Below are 25,024 nucleotides of genomic sequence, written 5' to 3'. Positions count from 1 at the left end.
GATGCTCTGAGTCTCGAGGCTTTGAGATGTGTTTCTGTTTAAATTTTTTTTTTAAATAAATTTATTTATTTTATTTATTTATTATTTTTGGCTGTGTTGGGTCTTCGTTGCTGCACGCGGGCTTTCTCTAGCTGCGGCGAGCGGGGGCTACTCTTCGTTGCAGTGCGCGGGCTTCTCATTGTGGTGGCTTCTCTTGTTGTGGAGCACGGGCTCTAGGCACGCGGGCTTCAGTAGTTGCGGCTTGCGGGCTCTAGAGCGCAGGCTCAGTAGTTGTGGCACAGGGGCTTAGTTGTTCCGTGGCATGTGGGTTCTTCCCGGACCAGAGCTCGAACCCATGTCCCCTGCACTGGCAGGTGGATTCTTAAGCACTGTGCCACCAGGGAAGCCCTGTGTTTAATTTTTAAATTTGACTACCACTCCACACATCTTAATAAGGCTTGGCTTCATTCATTCATTCATCAGACATTCATTTAACACCTACAAAACCTCTGTCGGGGCTTAGCACTAGGACATAAAGGGAAATTGGCCAAGATTGATTCCTTCCTGCATGTGTTTACAGTGTGGACCCAAGTTGCAGGCTGGCACAGGGAGGGGTGTCCAGCCTAGGGGTGGGGGGTGGTGAGCAGAGTTGGGGGATGTGAGGAGGTGGTGTTGCAGGTTGAGGTCAGGACCAGGGAGTTAGCTGCTGGGTGGCCTCTCAGGGGCCTGGGGTGGGCAGTGAGTGGAGAGGGGGCTGGCAGGCAATGGGCATGGAGGCCTGGTGGCCACCAGGGAGTGGGGCCTGTCTGTAGGGATGTGGTTTTGGGGTGGGCCCCAGACCTGAGAATGGTATTGGCAATAGCAAGGCCAGGCCTCAGTAGTGAAGGAACGGAGGTGCAGTTTGTGCCTCAGAACAGAATGCACCATGGAGTTGGGGTTAAGAGCTGGGCTCTGATCGCCTCCCACCCATTAGGATGGCTACTATAAAAAAACTGGGAAATGACAAATGGTGGCGAGGATGTGGAGAAATTGGAACCATTGTGTGTTGTTTCTGGGAATGTAAAACGGTGCGACTGCTGTGGAAAACAGTATGAAGGTTCCTCAAAAAGTTAAACATAGAATTAGCATATGATCCAGCAAGTTCACTTCTGGGTATATACCCAAAAGAATTGAAAGCAGCGTCTCAAAGGTATTTGTATACTCATGTTCATAGCTGGATTATTCACGATAGCTAAAGGGTGGAAGCAACCCAAGTGTCCACTGATGGATGAATGGATAAACGAAACTTGTAGACATGCAATGGAATATTATTCCGCCTTAAAAAGGAAGGAAATTCTGACACATGCTACACCATGGATGAACCTTGAGGACATTGCAAAATAAGCCAGTCCCCTTATCTGAGGTACCCAGAGTAGTCAAATTCGTAGAGACAGAAAGTAGAATGGTGGTTACCAGGGGATTTGGGAGAGAGGAATGGGAAGTTACTGTTTAACAGGTACAGAGTTTCAGTTTTGCAGAATGAAAAAGTTCTGGAGATCTGTCATACAACAATGTGAATGTACTTAACACTACTGAGCTCTACGCCTTTTCAACCTACTTACCAGCTGGCTGAACTTGAGCTGGTTACTTAAATTCTTTATGCCTCAGTTTCCTCATCTGAAAATCAAGACTGATAGCAAACCTTTGAACCAGGTGGTATTATGAGGCTTAAATGAGCTGGCTTGGCTGTGATAGTATAGATATTGCTAGTACTCAAGCCAAGGAAACAAGATGGGAGCCAGGAGCCTGGGCAGAGCAGGATCCGTAGGAAATCTGCTGTGGTGTGAGGCCCCTGACTACTCATCCCTGGGACTTCTTGATTCATCACGTGGTGGAGGGTGACCCCGGCCCTGGGGTTGGTGCCAGGCCTGTGGGCTCTGCTGAGGGGGTGGAGGAGCCTCTGGATCATGACCCACTGAGGCTTGAGGAAGGCTTGGGGCTGATGGGAGGATGCGCCGGCCTCGGCTGTGATGTGCTGGCAGCAGCCAGGCTCCGTGGGCAGGATAGTTCAGCTTACATTTAGTGAGCAACTGCTGTGTGCCAGGCACCCCCACAGGTGCTGGCTTACAGATGTGGCCTCTGCCTCTCACAGCCTGGCAGGGGAGACTGGCCTTTAAGGCCAGTCATATATACATTTTTATTTTGTAATTTTTTTTTTTTTATTTTGTAATTAAAAATAAAAATTTATTTATTAATTTTTGTCTGCGTTGGGTCTTCGTTGCTGCCCATGGGCTTCCTCTAGTTGTGGTGAGCGGGGGCTACTCTTTGTGGTGGTGCATGGATTTCCCATTTTGGGGAGCACGGGCTTAGTTGCTCTGGGACATGTGGGATCTTCCTGGACCAGAGCTCAAACCCGTGTGCCCTGCATTGGCAGGCGGATTCTTAACCACTGCGCCACCAGGGAAGTCCCCAAAGGACCTCATATTAAATGCACAAATCAAAATGCCAGCTCTGGAGGACGAGCTGAGTGAACACCTGTGGGGAGGGTGGTTTAGAGGAGGGGACATTTAAACTGAGGCCTGAAGGATGTTGGGAGTAAGCCAGCTGTGGGTTACTCTGTGGGCTCTGGATCAGAGCCCAGCCAGCACTGGCAAAGGCCCTGAGGCAGAAGAGCTGGTTGTTGAAAGTGGAGGAGCAGGGTGGCTGAAGCCCTGGGGGCTGGTATTTTCCTAACAAGGGAACTGAGGAAAAATCAGTCTTTTAACCTGTGGGCTATGGAATGGTTGTTGGTAAAACAGCAGTGTCCTCTCTGTGTGAAGCTTTCCTTGGCTGATGTCCATTTGGGGAGAGCATTTCTTAATGAGTGTGGGTTTTTTTTTTTTTGAGTCAGGGAGCAGGGAAACATGGAAAACTCACCCAACCCAGTGCTATTTAGAATATGTCAGTTTGAATGCAAATTTATTCTTGCATTCAAGAAATACTTACTAAAACATCTATCAGGTAACAGGTGCCATGTACTACGTTAGGCCCTGGAGATAAAATAATGAGAAAAAACTGGCACAGTCCGTGTCCTCAAGGAGCTTATACATGGGGAGGGGTAGAGATACCAGTCAAGGAAGGTCCCAAATCCATATAAAATTGCCCCTGATTTGTGCTGCAGAGGAGAGGGTTAGAGTGCCCTGTGGGCCTGTGATAGGGAGGTTGGACTAATTGGAAGGAAAAGTTGGAGTGAGTTAGGCAAAGTGGAAGGAGGGAGCAGTGCAGGCAGAGGGAATGGCAAGTTCAAAGGCCCTGCCACCAGAGGGAGCAAATCAGAACAGGGAGAGTGGGGCAGGCCACATGGGGTTTGTGGTCGGTGTTAAGGAGAGTTTTCTCTTGATTCCAAGAGTGGTGGGGGTTCATTGAAGGGCTTAAGTGGGGAGTGACATGATCAGATGTGCATCTTGAAAAGATCACTCTGGCTGTGGCCTGGAGAACAGATTGGAGGGGAGCCAGAGGGAAGGTGGGGAGCGGAAGGTGGGGAGCGGTTAGGTGGCTCTGGGTGCTCCATGCAGCCAGTTCGCCTGCAGGTTGGGGTGTGGGCCCCTCTACCTCTGTTGGGCGGCAGCTGGGTAGGGACATTCTTCATTCCCTTGGTTCTGCTGTCTGACTTTGCAGACACGGAGTGCTGTGGATTTGGCCAGGGTAAGATTTCAAAGGACAGCGCTGAAGAATACAGTTCCCCAGCCCGGAGGCCAGTCTCATTCACAGTCAGAGCGTGCGTGTTTATTTTTTGGAGACCTGGCAGGAAGGGAATTTAGAGGGCAGCTGAGCCTCCCCATCACCATTGCAGGTTTGGGCCCTTGGGGAGGAACCAGCACCAGGAGCGGTTGCCTTCCCACCCAACCATGAGAAATGCTTGTGAAGGGCGTGCAGCCCCCAGAGCACCTCAAGAGGGGCCCAGGGTGTTTGTTCCTACAGCTTTAGGAAATCCAGTGGTTTCTCTCGGTTTATCACAAACACCCAGATGCTGGGGATCAGATTCTTGTTTCCCGAGAGGATTCGAGAAATCCTGGTGTGTTTTTGTTTTTTCCTCAGTAATTTTGCTTCAGAGGATTTTCTCCCAAATCTTTCACCACCGAGGTTTTTTCTTTCAGGTTAGGACCACATAGGAACGGATGGGAGTCAGGGCCATTTGCCACTGGAGTGTATTTCCTCCTGGGGAGAAGGATGGATGCAGAGCCATCACTTTTGGAAGAGAGAGAACCGTCTCAGGGCATCTTCCCTGGGCCTCAGCATCCTGGGGCCTGCAGGGCAGGAGCAGCCAGCTCCTCCCTGCTCAGCATGGCACAGCCAGCCCAGCACCAGCCTGAGCTGAGCCTGGGGCACCACCCTTCTAGTGGTGCTGTGGTCCTTGAGGGAAACAAAACAACAGCAACAATAGTAGTAGTAAAAATAATTGCAGCAGGGAATATTGATACAGAGAGCGTTTATGTATGCCAGGCACTGCTCTTGGTGCCTTAGAAATAGTTAAGTAATTTAAACCTCACCACATCTCTAAGAGGTGGGTGTTATCATTATCTTCGTTTTACAAATGGGGAAACTGAGGCGCAGAGAAGTTAAACCTTGTGCCCAGGGTCACACAGCTAGTGATCGTAGAGGAGGAATTTGAAGCCGGATAGTCTGGCTCTAAAGCCCAAGCTCAGCTGGCTGGGAAGCTGCCCTGATGTTGTTGTTTGGGCAGAGCACACGGTCTTATTATAGGGCCCCAGGATGTCTGTCTAAGTTGTTCCTCAGCTCTGTCCAAGGCATGATTGCTCAGGGTGAGGGGTGGCCTCTACAGAATCCAGCAACACGAGGCATCATGATGAAGGGGAAAGAACCTGGATTCACGTTGGCCTGGGTGGGATTTGGTCCTGGCCCCACCACTTATGAGCTGGGTGGCACTGGGCAAATTGCTTCACCAATCTCTGCCTCAGTTTCCTCATCAGCAAGACGGAGAGAACTTGACTCATCTCGTAGGCTACTGTGCAGGTGAGATGAGATGAAACATGCTTGGAGTTGGGCTCAGAGCCTGCACACAGAGGCGCCCAATAAAGAGAAGTGGTGGATGTGGGCCCTGGTGGCAAGAACCTCAGGGACCCCAGGGTAGCTCTGGATCCTGGCTTCTTCCTGAGAAGCGAGGCTGGGAATTGCCCCAGAGGGCCCACCCCACTTGCCTGCTCTGGCTGCACAGGTCTGAAGGTCACAGCAGCTTCTCTGGTTTTCCCAGGCAGATTGCTGGGGAGGGGTCTCCATGGCGACACTCAAGGAGCACCTGTTGGAGGAATCAGGCACCGGAGAAAAATGACCTCCTCGCCTCATTCCAGCAGCCTGTGCTGAGGGTTCCAGGGGAGGTGGCCGGGCCACCTCGAGGTTGGAAACTCGATCCTGTTGGGCTGCCCGGCTGAGGGGAGAGGGAGGGGACCGTGGAGGCCATTCTCTCAGCCTAAGTGGCGCTAATGACTCCTTAAGCTGCAGCCCCAGACCTGCGAACCCGATGAGAGCTGCCTCTGCTTCACAGGCTGCCTTCTCGAGGGCTGTCCCCTGAGAGGAGGCGCTTATCTTAGCTCCAGGTTACAGACCAAAGCTGATGGGGGAGGCTGGGGGCTGGGGCGGCTTGGGCTTCCATCGACATTCTTGCCTGGAAGCCACCAGCAGGGCCTCCCGAGAGAGGGGCTGTGTTTGCTCTGCTGTCTGTACCATTGTCCTCCTGTGCCTGCTTGTCCCAGGTCTTTTCTTGAGTGGAGGTGGAGTGGGGTGCAGGAAGTGAGGGGGAGGGGTTGGAATCCACTGATGGCTAAGGAATGTGCCCCAGAGTCTGTCCAGTGGAGCCTGGTGCCAAAGGTGAGAAGAGAGGCAGGTAGATGAGCATGTCATCAGAAGTCCCTGAGAACTCCCCACCCCACCCTGCCCACCTTATGGGAAGTCCATCCTCAGGGATTCCTGAGTTCCATTTGGGCCCTGCCTTGTTCAGACAAGTCTTGACATCTGTCTTTGCCTCAGTTTTGCCGTCTGTGAATTGAATAATTATTGTAGTCAATTGCCTGATGAACCATGGTTGCCATGAGAAGGAGTGAGTGAATGATTGTAAAATTCAAGATTTCTCATGACCTTTGACTAATTCCGTTTCTAGGAACGTATTCCTCCCAAATGCCCACCAAGCTTTATGCGGTATTATTTATAATCGAACAATACCAAAACAGCTCAGATGTTCCAGTGACAGAGAATCAGGGCATGCCCAGTAACTTGATATATCCAACGGAAGGGATCCTTTATGCCAATCAAAATCGTAAATGGAGAACGAGCAGGGAATGACATTGCAGAAGGCGTGCACACCATTTATGTCTCATTCACTCTTGTATCTTCAGAACCTTGCAAAATGCTTTGCAAATAGCAAGTCTTCAGTAAATATTTGTCATATTATCTCCGCTCGATAAAACTTATATCCAAAGGTAACAGGCTTGAGAGAAAATATTCCAGAATATTAACAAGGCGTTCTTTCTGGGTGATGAGCTAATGTGTGATTTTTCTTTATTCTTAAGGTAATTGAAAAAATTCAATAATGTATATATATTACTCGTATTTTTCAGCACAATAACTTGCCTATTTTGTTGACTTTAAAAATAGAGATGTCTCTTAAAAAATTTCAAACAATGCAGAAAAGTATGAAAAGGAAGCTGAAGTCCCCTTAAGGCCCAGCACTCAGGGGTTACAGGCACTCACATGCAGCGAACAGCCCCCAGCGAACTGGTTCTATGCATATACCTCCTGATATGCCTGTGAGTTTTTACATAAGTGGGCTCGGGGCATACAAGCTGTCTTGAAACCCTTTTCCCAGGGGCTGTATCAGGGACATCTTCCCTTGTCAATACAAAGGGATCTGTACTGTTTTAAATGGCTGCATGGCATTCAGTTTCACAGATGTACTGAAATTTAACTAACCATGGCTCTGTCGACGTCCACTTAAGTTTAATATTTTTGCTTTTATAATTAATGATGACATATATTATAATCAAAAACATAAAACCGGGACTTCCCTGGTGGTCCAGTGGTTAAGAATCTGCCTTCCAGTGCAGGGGACGCGGATTCGATCCCCGGTTGGAGAACTAGGATCCCACATGCCGCGGGGCAACTGAGCTGGCGTGCCACCCCTACTGAGCTCGCGCACCTCAACGAGAGAGCCACGTGCCGCAAACTACAGAGCCCATGTGCTCTGCAACCTGCGGGCCACAACTAGAGAAGAGAAAACCAGCACGCCACAGCTCGAGAGAAGCCTGTGCACTGCAACGAAAGATCCTGCCTGCCGCAACTAAGACCTGACACAGCCAAAAATGAATAAAATAAACAAATAAATAAATAATAAATCTTTTTTAAAACCCCCATAAAAACACCCCAAATTCCTTGTGGTTTGGGGTTCAGGGATGAAAGTTTGAGCAGGATAGCCCAGAGGGAACTGCCTGCTTGTGGAGGGAACCAGTCTTCAGAGCTTTGAGATGACATTCTCCTTGTTTGAAGTGAGGTCGTGTGGCAGGGGGAGCAGCAAAGAGAGGCTCAGAGGTGGCCGTTTCGGGGAAGAATATTTCATTCAACAAAAAAGGCCTTTACGCTGAAAAGAGCCCATCTCACATGGAGAAGGCATCCTCCCAGCATTTAGGGCGGGAAGGGGCTCAGTCTGGTGCTCTCATCAATGGCCCCGTTACCTTGGAGAGGCCTCAAACCCCTCAGAGAGATCCTGTTAGAAAAGAGCTGAGGAACAGGGAATGAGTTTTTCCAGCTGCTCCAAAGGATCAGGAGCCAGGCCCAGGGGAAGGACAGAGAGAGTGATGAGTTGAATAAATTACCAGCTTGTCAACTTGGGGAGAGAGCCTGTCCTGGTGGAAGAAGCCTGGGCCCTAGGATCAGACGGCTACGGGTCCAGATCCCTGCTCTGTCCTTTACCAGGTGGTGACCTCGGGAAGACCTCTTTGAGACATTTTTTCCTCATCTGTAAGATGGGCGCGATAACTACCTTCCAGCATCTTGTAAGGATGTACGCAAAGCCTAGTTCCCAGAGTGTGTGGAAATCAATAACATTTTGTTCTTAGTGGAAGCAGCTCTAGAACATCACACTTCTGAAACACTCTTAGGAAAGGGAGCTTGCGGTTTTTCAGAGTAGCTTGGACTTGGGTTGGGATGGCGGAAACACCTGGAACCTTTGACCAGAGTTGGTAAATGAGGAGACTGGGCCGCAGGTAGAGCGTGTGAGTGTCTGTGCGCGTGGATGTGTGTGCGCGAGCACAGTCAAGTTATTGCTAAGCGTACGGGGGTCGTGATGATGGTGAGGAAGAGGAGGGGGCAGGGTGGCTGTGGACACAGGGCTGCACAGGAAGCCAGGTGAGATGTGGAGGTGACAGCTGGGTTTGGAGCTGGGCCTGAGTGAGATTCCGCTGTGTGTGGCTCAGTGGAAGAACTTTCTGGGGAGTGGAGTGCCTGACCCCTGGAGTGGCCTGCCTTTCCAAGGCTGGGCCAGCTCCCTGTGAAGAGGAGTGGCCAGCAGAGGCTGAGTGACCTTTCCTGGGAGGCTGGGTGGGAGGGGGCGGGAGGTGGGGTCCATGTCCAAGGTGCCCAGGGCATGACTGGAAGGGCTGAGGGAGGAGCACGTGGTCTTGGGAGGGAGTAAGGACTGGAGGCCCTGGTGGTGTGAGTCACTGCGGGGCTTGGCCTCCCTTCCTGGGCCCTGCCTTCCTGTCCCCGCTGGAGGACTGGCCTCATGGCAGCTCCTGCCCGGAGGCCTCACTGGCTCCCTGTCTTTCCTCTGGTTCCTTTCTCAGGCCCTCTGGCTTCGACCCACCTTCCCCCAACACTGCTTCCCACGGCTCCCAGCCCTCCAGATACTCCGGCGTTTATCCTTCCCTGGAGTGTCCGTTCCACCCCTCTTGCTACAGATCTGCCTTGTCTTTTGGACCTCAGCTTGAGTCCCACTTCCTCAGTGCCCTTAAACGGCATGGCCCTCCCTGCGCTCTCCTGCTTGGAATCTGGACAGCTTGTGGGAACCAGTGCCACCAGATGATGGCATTGGTATCCCCAAGGGGCCCCTTTCTAGGTGCAGGCCATGCTCTTTGCTTGTTTATGCCTCATGTTACTCCTATGAGGTAGACAGTTATTATCCCTATTTTATAGATGAGGAAACTGAGGCTCAGCAAGGATTCTATCTGAAGAGCCTCTCTAATTGGCTCGTTTCTAAATTCTTTCCTGTGTGAATGTCTTGTCTCTCCAACGAGACTGAGCCCTTTCAGGGCAAAAGCTACGTTTTGGGGTTCCACAGCACTCCCAGCAGTGAGTCCGTGCCCTGTGTGTTCCTGTTGGTCAAACATCTGCTGCAAAGAGGTCCTGGCTTGTTAGGACGACACAGACTTGGGGGTCCCGGGGCTTGGCTGGGAAGCACCCAGCCCCGTTGGTGAGATGGTTGACTTAAGCCACGTGGAGAGGGAGCTCGGAGCGGAGCCCTGGCCTGGGGGCACCCTGGGCAGCTCACCATCTGCTTCTCTCCTTTCCTCCCCCAGGGAACTCAACGGCAACAAAATCACTCGGATCCATAAGGATGACTTTGCGGGACTCAAGCAGCTGCGGGTGCTGTGAGTATGGCATGCTGCTACCGCTTGTAACCTTTCTCCTGCCCCCTCCCCTCAGCGGTGGTCTCATGGCAGAGCCCTGGTTGTGGGTCGTAGGGTTGTAGGCCAGCTGGGCCCCTCCCCTGCACAGTCAGTCTTGGGATGCCGTGAGCGGGTGGGTGGAGGTGTGCCAAGTCCTGACCCAGAGTGGCCACTGTCTCCCATATGGCCGAGAAAATTGGGTGTGGAGTGGGCACCAGTAGTCACTTCCTGGCAGGACCTGGGAAGATGGGGCTGCCTTGTCCATTGGCTGGCTCCTGGGGTGAAGGAAGACCAGGCCTGCTCAGGCTGCCGTAACAAAAGACCAGAGACTGGGTGGCTGAAACAACAGAAATTAATTTTCTCACAGTTCTGGAGGCTAGGAGTCTAAGATCGAGGTGCCATCAGGGTTGGTTTGTGGGAGACCTCTGTTCCGGGCCATCTTCTCGCTGCGTCCTCATGTGGCCTTTCCTCTGTGTGTGCACACAGAGAGATCTCTGGTGTCCCTTCTTCTTACAGGGACACCAGTCCTATCAGATTAGGGCCCCGTCCTTACGACCTCATTTAGCCTTAATTACGTACCTTATCTCCAAACACAGTCACAATGGGGGTAAGAACTTCAGTGTATGAATTTTGGGGCGGGGGGGATGACCCAATTCAGTCTATAACAGTCTCCGCAGCTCTTTTGAACTTGTGCCGCAGAAAGACTTCCCAGCAAGGCCACAGACTCCCTGACTTGAGGAGGAAGAGACTGGGAGCCATTGAGGACAGAGGTGACTCCCCTCAGGTGCCTGATAGTGGCGGACATTGGAGGTGGCAGGCATGACTTTGTCGGGGTGGCCACCAGCCAGCGAAGGGGTCATCCATGGCACCTGCCTTGTGAGGCTGTGCAGGGCTGAGGAGCAAGGGGAAGGGGTGGATCCCTTCACCCGCTCCTGCTCTGTTGATCTTGGGGTGCAGAGACACACCTACATGTGTGCATTCTGATGTGAGGGTGTCTCAGCCCACCAACTCAGGTGTGCAGGGAAGAAGGGCATTTTAAAATTTTCTCTGCATCAGTTTCGACTTTGAGCCCACATCCCACCTGGCTGGCAGGAAATTCATTAGCAGACAGTCATAGGGTCCCTCATTCCCTACTCCCAGGGTAATGCAGGGGTCGTGGGGCCTCAGTTCTTTCAGAACTATGGACTTTGCAGCTCAGAAGGTCTTTGGAGGAGCTGGTGACCCTGTGGTCGATCCTTTCTGGGATTGTAACTGTCAGGCGCTGGGGAAGGGGTCTCTGCGTCTCCAGAACCACTGACTTCGGAACCCTTCCCAGGCTGAGGAATCTCTTCTGAGTCTGGGGAAGCCCTCCCTCCTGCCTGGTGTTACCCTTCCCCCCACCTCCCCGCACACCACCCAGCATAAGCTCCTCAAAAGCACAGCGTTTTTGGAAACAAAGCAGAGGAAGAGAAGTGCCTGGTGGCAGCTTCTGCCCCCTGCCCAGCCCCAAACTTCATTTGAGGCCCTTGCGGGAGCACATAAGCCACCTGCTTGAGAGTAGGGAGGGGAAAACACGGGAGAAAGACATACTTGATGAGCTCAAAAATTACCATGCAGCGAGTGATCTGCCGGTGAAGAGTGCTGCCCTGCCAGCTGGAGGTTCTGGGTTTCAGGGCGCGTTGGTGGTAAGGAGGGGCAGAGTCCCCCAGAGCCAGGTGGTTCAGCTGGCAGCAGATGTGGCCAGGTGGAGCGGGGGAGCAGGCAGTGGGGGTGTTGTCTGCCAACTGCAGAGTGTGTTTGCCGCACGTGTGGGCTGGGCCCAGTTGGTACATGCTCCTCTCCCCCCGCTACCGGCCGATCTCCCCTGCTCTGCCCCCCGGGACATGCACGCTCTGGGCCGGAGAAGGGCACGTGCGCCAGCAGCACAGAGCCAGCCCCCACTGCCTGGGTGCGGGCTTCCCCGAGCATGCCTTTGGAGCGATGGCCTGGTGCTCTGGTGGCCCGTGGCCTTCTGCCATGCAGGCAGCTTCAGAGGGTCAGCATGGGGTAGGGCCGGAAGCACATCTGGCTGCTGGAGCTGGGTGTGTTGAAGAGCCTGTGTCGGGAACTTGCAAAGCTGTGAGTAAGTTTTGTTGGCTCAGGCCAGGGCTCGGATTGTGTGCGTCGCGGGCATTGTGCCAGCTGTCTCTAGGAGTCCTCGTCCACCGTCCCGGAGCTGTTCTTGTCTCTTTCCTTCCCCAGGCAGCTGATGGAGAACCAGATTGGAGTGGTGGAACGTGGGGCTTTCGATGACATGAAGGAACTGGAGCGGCTGTGAGTATCTGTGGGCACAGGCTCAGGAGGGCGGTGGGGACTGGCGCTGCGTGGACTCGAGAGGCTGAGTCTGGTGGCAGGAGGGGGTGCTCAGGGACAGGACTGCACGCCCAGCCTGCCTCCCGCCTGCTAATGGGGGCCAGGGGCAGCTGTAGCTGTGGAAGGGGTCGCAGCGTCATCGTGAGATGATGGCAGAGACAGCTGGAGGTGTCCTCACTGCATATTCTAAACACAGGCTATCCTTGTTGTTTTTCCCTGAGAATGCATCATGGCACAAAATCCACACAGTACAGAGGAAGTGAAATTTATTCCTATAATCTTATACTCCACGCATAACCACTGTTATTGATTTGTGTGGCTTTAAAGGAAGCACTAGTGTGCCGGGGGGACCAACCGCAGGGAAGCCCTTAGGAGCAGTTTCTTGGGTGCTTGAGGCCACAACACAGAACTGAAGGTGTTGTTTTCTGATTTGCATCATTTGTTCCTTAGGGGGCTTTTGAGTTTGAAAATAGGTCTTGATCAGTTTTTGCCAGATTTCAGATTGGCAATAATGAAAAAAAAAAAGAAGGTAGTATGGGTGAGGTGGGTGATGGCCACTCACATTCATGGTGGTCACTGGCCTCATTTTTCTGCTTTGGTTTGGCTGTAGGTGTCAAGAGTTCTAAAGTTCCTGCCTTTTGAACCAGAAAGTCCATTTGATTTTAAGGAAATAATCAGAGACATGGCTAAAAATTTATATATCAGGATCTTCATTGCACATTGTTTAAATACAACAAAAAAATTGGAAACACCCATTCTGGTAGAGATATAAGATATAAAATCACATTTCTGAAGAACTATTAAGGCCATAGGAATGTGTCTACAATATCACATTAAGTGGAAAAGGCAGGAAGTACATTTATACTAGGCAGGATTTTATTTACACATTTACATTTGTGTAAATAAAATCAACTTGTATATGTACAGAATACAGGAGGAAGAAAATAATTGAGACTATTAACTCTCATCACCTGGAGTGGTGGGATAACAGTTAACTTTATTCTTTATGCTTTTATTTTTTTGTGGATTTTTTTCCCAATGAGTTTATGATGATAATTATAGCTATTACTGATTGCCTTACTCTATGCCAGGCACCAAGATAAGTGCTTTGTCCTCTAATATCTCATTTAATCCTTAAAACAACACTGTGGTCAGTGGTATCTTACAGATACCACAGAGAAGCGGAGGTGCACAGAAGTTCAGACACTCGCCTTATGAGATGATTATTAAATGGTTAAGTGCAGAAACGGGGGTTAGAACCCAGATCATTTTGCCTCCAGAGCCCGAGCTCTTAATGGCTGTAACCTAATACCTTACTTTTCTCTTTTACTTCAGAGAAAGTAAGGTATTAAATAAATGGAAAGAATATGGTTGTCTCATTGCCTTCCTGCTGCCTGGAGAAAAACCAAGTTGAACTTTTCCTCATCCAGGCCTAAAATGGAGCCATAAGGAGCCCAAAGCTAGAACAGATAATTCATCCTGTGTTAGTTTTCTTTAAAAGGCTCAGAACAAAATACACGTTCATGACCTGGTTATGAGGGGCTGATTTGGTCCTAACCCATTCCGGCTCCAGCTCCGGAACTGCCATGCCCTGGGGAAGGAGAAAGGGTGGGAAGGAGTCTAGATATGATTGGTGGCCCATGTCACATCTGCTGCTGCCACCCAAGGCTGGGCATGGTGCTTCTTTTTGAGTCATAATGTGTCACTGCAGACTTTGTCCCTTCTGTCCTTTTCCAGTTCCTTTCTTCCGGAGTGGGTCACTAGCAACTGCGTGGTGGGCAGTTACTGGGGTGTGTGATTGCTCTGTCCCTGGGGACGTCCAGTGCTGGCCGTGGATGGCCCTCTCCTCTGACTTGTCAGAGACCAATGGTGGATCAGTTAATCATAAAAGTTGGATAAAGTGGGGAGTCATAAAACCCATACATACTCTAAACATTTCATTTTATGTTAAAATATATAATGTGCATTTCCTGACCCTCCCCGCCCCCGTTTTTGTTTATTTTTTATTTTTGGCCAAGGTCTTACTTTTTAGTGTGAGATGCTGATTGGAGTTCTGTATTATTCTCCTCGCCTAAACCACACACATATACCCTGCTTACGGTTTTTGGTTTTGGTTTCTTTAAGGTGGAATGAGATTCTTAGAAGGCGCTTGGAAGCAATCTGGCAGGAGAATTCTGAATTTCTTTTATGACTCCCCTGCTCGCCCCCTGCCGCCCAGTCTTTTACTTAATTCCACAACTCTTTAATTAACAACTTTCCTTTTATTGACTCTTACCAAGGCATTCAACCAGTTTTTGTAGAGATGACTCTCTCTTTTCACGCTAGTATTGATATTTCGTTCATTTAGGTAGTCGTCAGTTCAATTATATAACTATAAGTACCTCTGGCATAAACAGCTTGGGAACAGACATGATTGGTTCTTGTGCGCAGTTACAGACTCGAGCGCAGAAGCAGAAGTGTGCGGTGCTGCCGGCCGTGAGGATTGGTGGGTCACAGGCATCGGTTGTCTGATGTTGGGGGGCGGGGCGCTCGGTCACCCTGGGCCGGCTGAGGGTGACCGTGTAACGTGGAGGCTGCTGAGATGGGAGACGGGGAAAGGCAGGCTTCAGAACCCACCTCTCCCACTCGGTGGTGACTTGGGTGAGCCACTCATCTCTGGGCATCCCAGTCCCCTCAGCTATCAAAGAGACAGCTCAACGACGTCTACAAACATATTCTGAGAACTGAGAGCCCAGCCACGTGGTGAGATGGTGGTGGTCAAACCGTCCCCCTGGGGTTGTTTCTGGGAGGAGACGGGAGGGTATGTGCATGACCGTGATGCTTTGTACTCGAGAGAGAAACCCACCTTTTCATTCTGCTTTCCCTCTGATGGTGAGGTAACGCCTGTAACGCGTTTATTCTGGTGCCTGGCACAGAGTAAGGTAAGGCTAGTTGGGACTCACTACTATTGTTGTTATTCTTAGCTTCCTGTAGGTCCCTCACCACCCTGGGTCCCTCCTTTGATTTTCTACTTTAAACTAGCTATTTAAACTAGCCGTTTCCTCTTAAGTGTTTTTCAGAAATTAAAGCCAGAAAAATGAGAAGGTCTTGGGGGAAAACAAAACAAAACAAAAGCCAGTGATTTCCAGGCAGTGTAAATACAGGATTAATTTATTAGACGAGGTTAAGGAACTTGGAGCGATCTGATGTCTACTCCTGTTGCTTTAAGATTACATTGGTGGTCCCTTTTTTTCCGAGGCAGTGATGTGTTTCCCTAGGAGCCTGCCCTTTAGAGTAAACTTCTCACAGCTTGTCTAAAATTGCAACCCTAATTGTACCGTGTTAGAAAATGGTACCTTTCTCACATATCAGATGAAAAGTGACCTCCTAGGAGGTAACCACAGACCAGTTACTACTGGCTACATCGAATTATATTTCTTCCTCCCTCCCAGCAAAAGAAAGCTTTTTTCCAGTTGGTTTATCATCCTCTAGAACTGTTAAAGGAGATGGTTGTGAGAAATTCAAAGTATACGGTAGGGCTTACCTGGTGGCGCAGTGGTTAAGAATCCGCCTGCCAGTGCAGGGGACACGAGTTCGATCGCTGGTCCAGGAAGATCCCACATGCCGCGGAGCAGCTAAGCCCGTGTGCCACAACTACTGAGCCTGTGTGCCACAACTACTGAAGCCTGTGTGCCTAGAGCCTGTGCTCCACAGCAAGAGAAGCCACCGCGATGAGAAGCCCACACACTACAGCAAAGAGTAGCCCCCATTCACCACAACTAGAGAAAGCCTGTGCACAGCAGTGAAGACCCGACACAGCCATAAATAAATAAATAAAATTATAGAATAAAGTTTAAAAAAAAATTCAGACCCCTTAGCCTGGCCCTCAAGGCCAGACAGGATCTGCTCCCAATCTACTTTGCCAGTTTTACTTTCAAAACCTCACCTTCTCATCAAAGATAGCCCTCTGATGGTGACTTCCCTGGTGGCCCAGTGGGTAAGACTCCACGCTCCCAATGCAGGTGGCCTAGGTTCAATCCCTGGTCGGGGAACTAGATCCCGCATGCATGCCACAACTAAGAGTTTGCATGCCACAGCTGAGGAGTCCGAATGCTGCAACTAAAGATCCCGCATGCTGCAATTAAGAGCCGGCACAGCCAAAATAAGTAAGCAAATAAATAAATTAATTAAATATTTTAAAAAAGAAAGAAAATTGGTTACATATCTAAAGATCAGCTTATTTAAAAAAAAAAAGATAGCCCTCTGACAGCCCCTGTATGTGGGGACATCTTCTTAGACCCCCCAAAGCTTTACCCAAACCTCTCTTGTGCCTCTAGCTGAGCTCAGCTAATGTCATGTATTCATTTGGCAAATAAATGTGTTGCACGCCTACTATGTGCCAGGCACTGTGGTGGGCTCTGTGACACAAGAGTGGACCAGAGGGACTTCCCTGGTGGCACAGTGGTTAAGAATCTGCCTGCCAATGCAGGGGACACGGTTTCGAGCCCTGGTCCAGGAAGATCCCATATGCCGCGGAGCATCTAAGCCCGTGCACCACAACTACTGAGCCTACGCTCTAGAGCCCACAAGCCACAACTACTGAAGCCTGCGTGCTTAGAGCCCGTGCTCCACAACAAGAGAAGCCACCGCAATGAGAAGCCCGCGCACAGCAATGAAGACCCAACACAGCCAAAAATAAGATAAATAAAAATTTTTTTAAAAATGTATACGGTAGACTGGAGGGCAGGGGCTGCATTTTACACTAGTGCTTCTCCAGCCTTGACGTGCACCCAGATCACTTGGGGACCTGGTTGAGATGCAGATCCTGAGTCAACAGCTCTGGGGTAGCCTGGGATAGTGCAGCTCTTACCACCTCCCTGGTGATGTCCCTGAAGGTGGTCCGTAGACACAGTGTGATTACCAAGGTTCCATACTTTATAGGTGTCACTGCCCCCCACCCCAGTTGGGCTGGAGTGCTACACTTCAGTGTCAGAGAATTGGTTGCCTAAGGTGGCAAGATGAGTCTGGTTAAACTTCACTGCCTTCCTGGGACAAGTCTGAGTCCTTTCTGCGTTGTCTTTTCAGGCCACATTCCAGAACCAGACGTCTCACTCCTGCCTGTGTCTATAATACTGAATAGTTGTCTGTCCACCAATAGAGGAATTGGGAGGGTGGCATGAATTGGGAGATTAGGTTTGACATAAATACACCATCTGGTGTAAAATAGATAGCTAGTGGGAACGTGTGGTATAGCACAGGGAACTCAGCTCAGTGCTCTGTGATGACCTAGAGGGGTGGGATGTGGGGGACAGTGAGGTCCAAGAGGGAGGAGATATAGGTATACATATAGCTGATTCACTTCACTGTACCGCAGAAACTAACACAACATTGTAAAGCAATTATACTCCAATAAAAAATTTTTAAAAATTAAAAAAATGATGGACATACTAAAAATAAAATGATTAAAAGTGTCATCCTCTGTTGTTTGGTATGGAAAGACATCCACAAATTGTTGTGTGAGGAAAATGCAGGTGGCCGAATGCTTTTTCTTCTATTATTTGAGGCTTTTAAAAATATTAAGCATGCATTTTCATAAATAAACAAATCAATAAAGGTATTTTCATTCTGAAAAAAGACCTAAAGCAGACAATAAAAAAGTTGAGTCACCACTGAGCCAAATGTGGATGAAAGCAATAAAGAATCAGAACCCTGTGGCCAGTCCTATCCCATTAGGGTATATCTCACTTTTCAAGGGTAGTCAGGTGTCCAGCTCACAAACTGAGATAATATTTGAATCAGTGCCTGATTAATTACACGGGGCCTTGCAAATGTAAAGTGATGATGATGATGGGTATGGGAGGGCGTAACGGAAGGAAAGAGGCTCTGTTTACTGACTGTCCACTACATGTCAGGTCCTTGGGTGAGGGGCTTTCAGAGATGTTCTATTCTTGTCCTCCCCAAGGGTTGGATGGTGGAATTCCCACTTTATATAGATGAAGAAACGGAGGCTCCGAGAAGGGGATTCTCTGGGGTTATACAGTGACATGTTAGGATTTGAGCCCTGGGCCCTCTGACTCTGAATCCAGTGCTTTCTGAAAAGTCCCTTGGATTCCCCGGCCAGCTCCAACTCCTCCTCTCTTCTCTTTTTTAGACGACTCAACCGGAACCAGCTGTACGCATTACCAGAACTGCTGTTCCAGAATAACCAGGCTCTGTCGAGGCTGTGAGTGACGCTTCATGGAAGAAAGCTCTCTCTGTGGTCTTATCTCTCACCCGGTTGAGGGGGCAGTGTGTGGTCAGTGGGGCCTGGACTCTCCATGACCATGACACCTGTGCTCCTCACCTGGCAGGCATCGTTCAGGGCATCAAAGGCCGGCTTACTGTAGGAAGGTGCTTTGCGGGGCCTTTCTTCATGGCAAGCACTTGACAAAATTGGCAGTCTATCCAATTCTGTGTGCTGCCCCTGACAGTGTGGTATGGGAATGTCCTCGGGGTGGGCAAGCTTGTCAGCCATGATGGCAGACCTTATGGGGAGGACCGTACTCATGCATCTCTCGCTGCCTTTGGTAACCTGTCTTGGGTGGAATATTCATTCACATAAGCCCTTCTGGGATCTGTTTCTGTTTTCAACTCAGAGTAATGAGGTCTGTGAGCTTATTAACCATGGCATAAAGTCATACTTGTATTTGCTGTAAATGTACTTCTTTCAAGTTTAAAAGGTAGTGGCCAATTCTGCTGCTCCATGATTTACGAGATATGTCTGTAGTTGTTCTCCTGTACATTTCATTTTGTGGGATCTTGGGCAGGACAGGACCTTAGAGATTACCTGAGGACTCTCTCCTGCAGCTCCTTAGCGTATGTATGGTCTTTTAATCTTTGCTTGGCTACTTCTCGTGATGGGGAGTTCACCACCTCCTTGGGCAACCAATTCCATTGTTGGACAGATCTGCATAAAAGAAACATTTTCTTAACTTTGAGCCCTAAATCTGCTTTCTAATAATTTATGATTTCTCTAGCTTTGCTTTCTGTAAGTACCTAGAACAACCATGTACAGTACTCTTGTTCAATTTTTGAAGGGCTGTCAGGTTTTTGAATTTTGAGTTGGGAGGTTTAGTCGTCATTAACAAACTGAAAAAACATTGGTTGGGACCTTCTGCATGCCCAGCAAAGCACGGTGTGAGATGCTGAGGCTGCCGGTTCTTCCCTAAAGAAGAGTACAGGACACCTTCTAGGTGGAGGTGCAGGTGAGTCCGGAGGTGCAGTGGGTGGTGCAGGTAGGACTGAAGGGTGGGGGCTGCGTGGGAGTCAGCACCATGGGGCTACCTGAGTGCTGAGAGGCGTGCCTGTGGAGTCTGGAGCTTGATCTTCTCCGCTCTGATTAAACACGGCTAGTTCCTTCCACCTCTGTCATGACTGCCACCTCTTGATAAGCCCAGTGGTCTGCAGGCAGCTCCAGAATTTCTCATTGATCCTGCCTTCCAGTTTTTGTCCTTAGGGCAGAGCTCTAATTTTCAGTTTGTCCAAATGGTCTCTCCAGTCTCTTCCTGGAGAGACACTTTCTGATTGTCTACCTTGTTGTCCCACTCCTCCTGGCCTGGAGGCCTCTCCCTAGAAATGGAGATGATCCCTCAGTGATGATCCCTTCTGCTGGTCTTTGCTACCCTTGGGCTCATACTGGGGCTTCTCTGTCAGTCCTCCTACAACTGGTAGGTTGGCCCTTTGGTGCCAGGCACACACAGTGAGTGCCTTACTTTTCTTCCTTGATTGCTGAAGGCACAAGACCCTTCCTAGCAGGTGCAGCCACCCTAACATCCCTTTAACCTGTGGGCCAGGGCTGGGCCACAAGGTCCATGCTGTTACTGGTCCCGTGCTGGCAGCTGGCTTTGTCCTGACTTGGCCCCAGCAGCTCCTTTTTTCTCCACCCTGTCTTTTCTCGGAGCTGGCTCTTGTGGCGGTTATCACAGCTCTACCTCTCTGCAAAAATTCATCCTGAACATTTTTTCTCTTGATCTCCTTCTGTACTTTTCTTTTTCCTTCTCTTAAGCCCCCTTAGCCTTTCAAGCTTTGGCCCCCACTCTCCCAGCATTAGTTGCCTGCTTGGGTTCCCTTCCCTTCAGCACATTGATGCCCTTCACCATCCAGGGTTTGGAACATGTGCCTAGTTGCTGTTAAGCTCTGGGCACTGCTTTGATCCTCCTTCATTTATTTTATTTAAAAAATTTTTTTAATTTGTTTTTAAATTTCAGCTTTACTAAGGTATAATTGACAAATAAAATTGAAATATACTTAAAGTGTACACTGATGATTTGATATACATACACATTGTGAAAGGATCCCCTGCCACGTTCATTAACATATCCATCACCTCGCATATTTATCTTCTTTTTTTTGAGCACATTTAAGTTCTACTCTCTTAGCAAATTTCAATTGTATTAAGAATGTGTTATCAACAATAGTCATCATGTTATATGTTAGATTATACTCTGTTACCAACCTCTCTATTTCCCCATCCCACAGCCTCTGCAGCTCCAGAACCACTTTTCTACTGTCTGTTTCTATGAGTTTGACTTTTTTTAGATTCCTCATATAAGTGATACCATGCAGTATTTGTCTTTGGCTTATTTCACTTAACATAATCCTTCAGGGTCCACCCATGTTGTCACAAATGGCAGGATTTCCTTCTTTCTCATGGCTGAATTATATTCCACTGTATATTTTATATATATATAATATATATTTTTATATAATATATACAATATATAAATATATATTATACATAAATATATAATATATATAATATATTATATATATATTTCACATCTTCTTTATCCATTCTTCTGCTGATGGACACATAGGTTGTTTCCATCTATCCCTCATTTATTTAAAAATATCCAAGACCCTATCATGTGAATCTAAATCCACAAACCTCCCGGCTTTTGCTTGCAGTCACCTCCAGCTCTATTCACAGTTTGAGGGGCCAGCATCTTTCACCATAACCTCCACCAGCTCGTGGGGCTGAAGGGGAGAGGACAGCTCTGCAGGGGTCTCTCTCTCTCCCTCCAGCACTTGAGTCTACCTTTCATCAGGGGCATCAGCGCCCTGCATGTCCCTGGGCCCTCTCCTGAGAGTGGTGATACCGTGTGGCCAGTGTGGCTGCCTTCTTGGCCGGTGTCTGGGGAACCAGGATCCCTAGTGGAATGGGAGGTAGCACAGGGGAGTAGGAAGTCAAGTGTCATATAGTCCTGGGTTTTTCATGGTGTAACTCAGGTGGAGTTTTTCTTACCTGTGCACTGTTAGGCTCTCCTGAGGCTGAACTGAGATTGAGCATGTACAGTATCCAGGACAGCCTGCAGCAGACGTTCCTTGTGTCCCTGACGTGTGGGTGAGTGAAGGGCCCTGCAGTGGAGCTGGTCCTCCTGTGCACGCTGTCTTGTCTGACTCCTGTGACCCTGCAGGGCAGACAGTGTCTCTGGTTTTACTACTGACAAACGTCAAGGTTGGAGAGGTGAAACGACCTCCACAGGGCCAGTAATGAAGCCCTTTTGGACACCCTGCCCAGTGCTCTTCATGGCTTTATATGTTAAGAGGAGTCCTGGAGAAAAGGACTTCTGCGCTTTAATGAATTTTAAATACCCAGATTCTATAGCCAAAGGCTGGCACAAGGAGCTCTATTCAAGGAGTAGAAGAGCGATTGAAGGGGACAGGAGTCTGCCTGACTCCTACTCCTGGCACCCTACGGGACTGGGATCCAGGGCAGGCAGTAGCCTCCAGAAACGTTGGATGTTTTCACCCCGGTGGCCCAGGGCTGGCTGCCTTGGGGACAGGGCCAGTCGGCAGTCATCAGAGGGACTTCTAGAGGAAGGACCCCCCCCGCCCCTGATGGAAGGCTTGGTTGCCCTTTGGCTCCAAGGGCAAAGGAGTATTTCTAGGCTCTATAGCCAGAATCTTTCTCTAACACTTATTGCCTTTTCTTCCCAGGCATCTGGCCCCTAACTCTAAGCCTTTCCTTATCCAGGAGCATAGCTGGGTCTGGGTATAGGGAGACTATTTTCTTTAGCTCTCCTCTTTTTTTTTTTTATTTAACGATTAAAGAAAATTGAAGTATCAATATAGTTGATTTACAATGTGTTAATTTCTACTGTATAGCAAAGCGATTCAGATATCCATCTATCTATGTCTATCATCTATCTGTCTATCTGTATATACACACACATTCTTTTTTATGTTCTTTTCCACTATGGTTTACACAGGATATTGAAGATAGAAGGTCCTGTTGTTTATCTATTTTATATATAATAGTGTGCATATGTTAATCCCCAAATCCTTGTTTATCTCTCCTCCTACCCCTTGCTCTCCCCTTTGGTAACCATAAGTTTGTTCTCTATTTGTCTGTGAGTCTATTTCTGTTTTGTAAATAAGTTCATTTATATCATTTTTTTTAGATTCCACATGTAAGTGATATGATAGGATATTTGTCTTTCTTTGTCTGACTTCACTTAATATGATAAACTCCAGGTCCATCCATGTTGTTGCAAATGGCATTATTTCATTCTTTTTATGGCTGAGTAGTATTCCATTGTGTGTGTGTGTGTGTATACCACATCTTTATCCATTCATCTGTCGATGGGCATTTAGGTTGCTTCCATGACCTGGCTATTGTAAATAGTGCTGCTATGAACATTGGGGTGCGTGTATCTTTTGGAATTAGAGCTTTCTCTGGATATATGCCGAGGAGTGGGATTGCTGGATCATATGGTAGCTCTATTTTTAGTTTTTTAAGGAACCTCCATACTGTTCTCCATAGTGACTGCACCAATTTAAATTCCCACCAACAGTGTAGGAAGGTTCCTTTTTCTCCACACCCTCTCCAGCATTTAAATTTGTAGACTTTTTAATGACGGCTGTTCTAACTGGTGTGAAGTGATACTTCGTTGTAGTTTTGATTTGCATTTCTCTAATATTAGCAATATTGAGCATCTTTTCATGTGCCTGTTGGCCATCTGTATGTCTTCTTTGGAGAAATGTCTATTTAGGTCTTCTGCCCATTTTTTGATCGGGTGTTTTGTTTTTTTGATATTAAGCTATATGAACTGTTTGTATATTTTGGAAATTAATCTCTTTCAGTAGCATCGTTTGCAAATATTTTCTCCCAGTCCATAGGTTGTCTTTTTGTTTCCTCTTGTTATTTCTTAAGCCCACCTCTAAGCATAGGAGTGCAAGCTGATGGGACTTTGGGGAGGACTCCTGTGCAGCACGCCCTGCTTATATCAGCCTAGAGCTTGAATTCACGACCAGGGGCAGTACTTCCTGATGCCTCTCCAGTTCAGGTCATCTCAAAAAGGGCACATTCTGGGGGGAAATGATTAAATAAACCTTTTTACTGATCTGGTTGTTTGTCCCTGTTGTCTGGGCCCTGAATTTTTCACCTTGGTGATGGTTATAGGGAAGGGTACAGGAGCAAGTGCTTAAAGACTTATTTGCTAATATTCTTTTTTTTTTTTTTTTTTTTTTTTTTGGTACACGGGCCTCTCCGTGTTGTGGCCTCTCCCGTTGCGGAGCACAGGCTCCGGACGCGCAGGCTCAGTGGCCATGGCTCACGGGCCTAGCTGCTCCGCGGCATGTGGGATCTTCCCGGACTGGGGCACGAACCCGTGTCCCCTGCATTGGCAGGCGGACTCTCAACCACCGCGCCACCAGGGAAGCCCCGCTAATATTCTTTACCTTCCCTCCCCCCACAATCCATCGACCTGAGCATCTGGCATTTCAAAACATCTCTCGTAACTCTCCCAGTGGTCTTGCCGAGGAGCACTCGGGCACTCCTGGTTCCAGAAACAGGACCCCTGCAGGCTGGTGAGTTGGGGTGGGCGGGGTAGTATAAAGGCGCAAGCAGCAGACTCACGGGCTCCCATGACAGGAAGTGAGGCACAGCTGGGACTAAGGGTGTGAGGGATGTTTCTAGTTCTTTCTGATTGTCTACCTTGTTGTCCCACTCCTCCCTGCAAACCAGTGTCTTGGGTTTACCAGCAACATCTCAGTTCCACCATGACTTTGGTTGGCCACCGTGCTTACTCCCCTCCTACTCCTGTGACCTTGGAGCTCAGATCTCCTCGAGTCTCCAGTCCCAGCCCAGATTTCTGGGGAAGGATTCTGGTTGGCCCATGCTTGGTCAGGAGTTCACTTCTGGGCCAAGGAGCTGTGCTGGCGACTATGGGACCTCCTGGTGTAGTCACACTCTGGGGCCTACCCTCAGGAGGAGGGTAAGAGACGATGCAGGGCTTGGCGTTTGTGGCCTCTCATCTGTTGACCTTTCTTCTGCTTTGAGGGATCCGTTACTAATACTTTCCACCTGGAGCAAATAATGGATTTTTTTTTTTTTTTTTTTTTTTTTTTCACCAGAGGCCGTATGTTAAATCAGCATGAAAACAAGTTTGAGAGAGACCAAATGTGCAGGGTAAGGTGTGGTCACAAAGCACATCAGGTGGTGTGGCCCACGTTTCAACTGATTTTGTGTGTGTAGCTTCGGCAGTTGAAATCCTCTTGCTGGTTATTCCTCACCAATGTTTCTCCACGTGTTGGGTTAGTCCATTTCTTTCCACGTTTGGGGTGTGCGGCCCAGAGAGGCGATTTGTCCTGGACCACAGAGCAGTTTGGTAATAGGGTTGGAGTTAGACACCAGGCCTTCAAGGGACCATAAGAAGTCTGAAAATGGGCTTAAACCTTGACCTAGAAATCTCACGTTTGGGGATTGACCCTAAAGTCAATAAAATATGACCACAAACATGTTCATTGCAGCATAACTCAGAATGTTGAAATATGGAATATTGAAAACTATATAAAACAACTGAAATGTCCCGCCTTGGGGGAATGGTTAAGTAAATGTTGGTATATACACTTGATGGAATATTTATATCATCATCAAAAATGGCCTTTATGAAAGACAAAGTAACACAGATAAATGTTTGTGATACCAAAGCCAGGATGCAAAATTGTCTTGACAATATGGTCACTAAACAAATCACTCTAAAGCATGCACAGGAAAATGACTACAGAATGCCAACAGGGGTTATCTCTGGGTGGCTTTTTCTTTTTTATATTTCCCAGGT

At 48.7% G+C, this 25,024-nt stretch overlaps 1 protein-coding gene across 1 annotated transcript in view; it reads left to right on the top strand.

The window, feature by feature from the left end:
• Positions 1–25,024, top strand: part of SLIT1 (slit guidance ligand 1) — a 170,437-nt gene that overhangs the window by 11,523 nt on the left and 133,890 nt on the right. Inside the window, exons 2-4 of the mRNA XM_032608954.1 lie at positions 9,522–9,593; positions 11,832–11,903; positions 18,073–18,144. Coding sequence (XP_032464845.1) covers positions 9,522–9,593; positions 11,832–11,903; positions 18,073–18,144 — 216 coding nt within the window. The remainder of the gene's footprint in view (positions 1–9,521; positions 9,594–11,831; positions 11,904–18,072; positions 18,145–25,024) is intronic.

This window comes from Phocoena sinus, chromosome 16 (genome assembly GCF_008692025.1).
Source record: "Phocoena sinus isolate mPhoSin1 chromosome 16, mPhoSin1.pri, whole genome shotgun sequence".
NCBI classification, from domain to species: domain Eukaryota; kingdom Metazoa; phylum Chordata; class Mammalia; order Artiodactyla; family Phocoenidae; genus Phocoena; species Phocoena sinus.
This window is presented reverse-complemented; position numbering and strand designations above follow the sequence as displayed.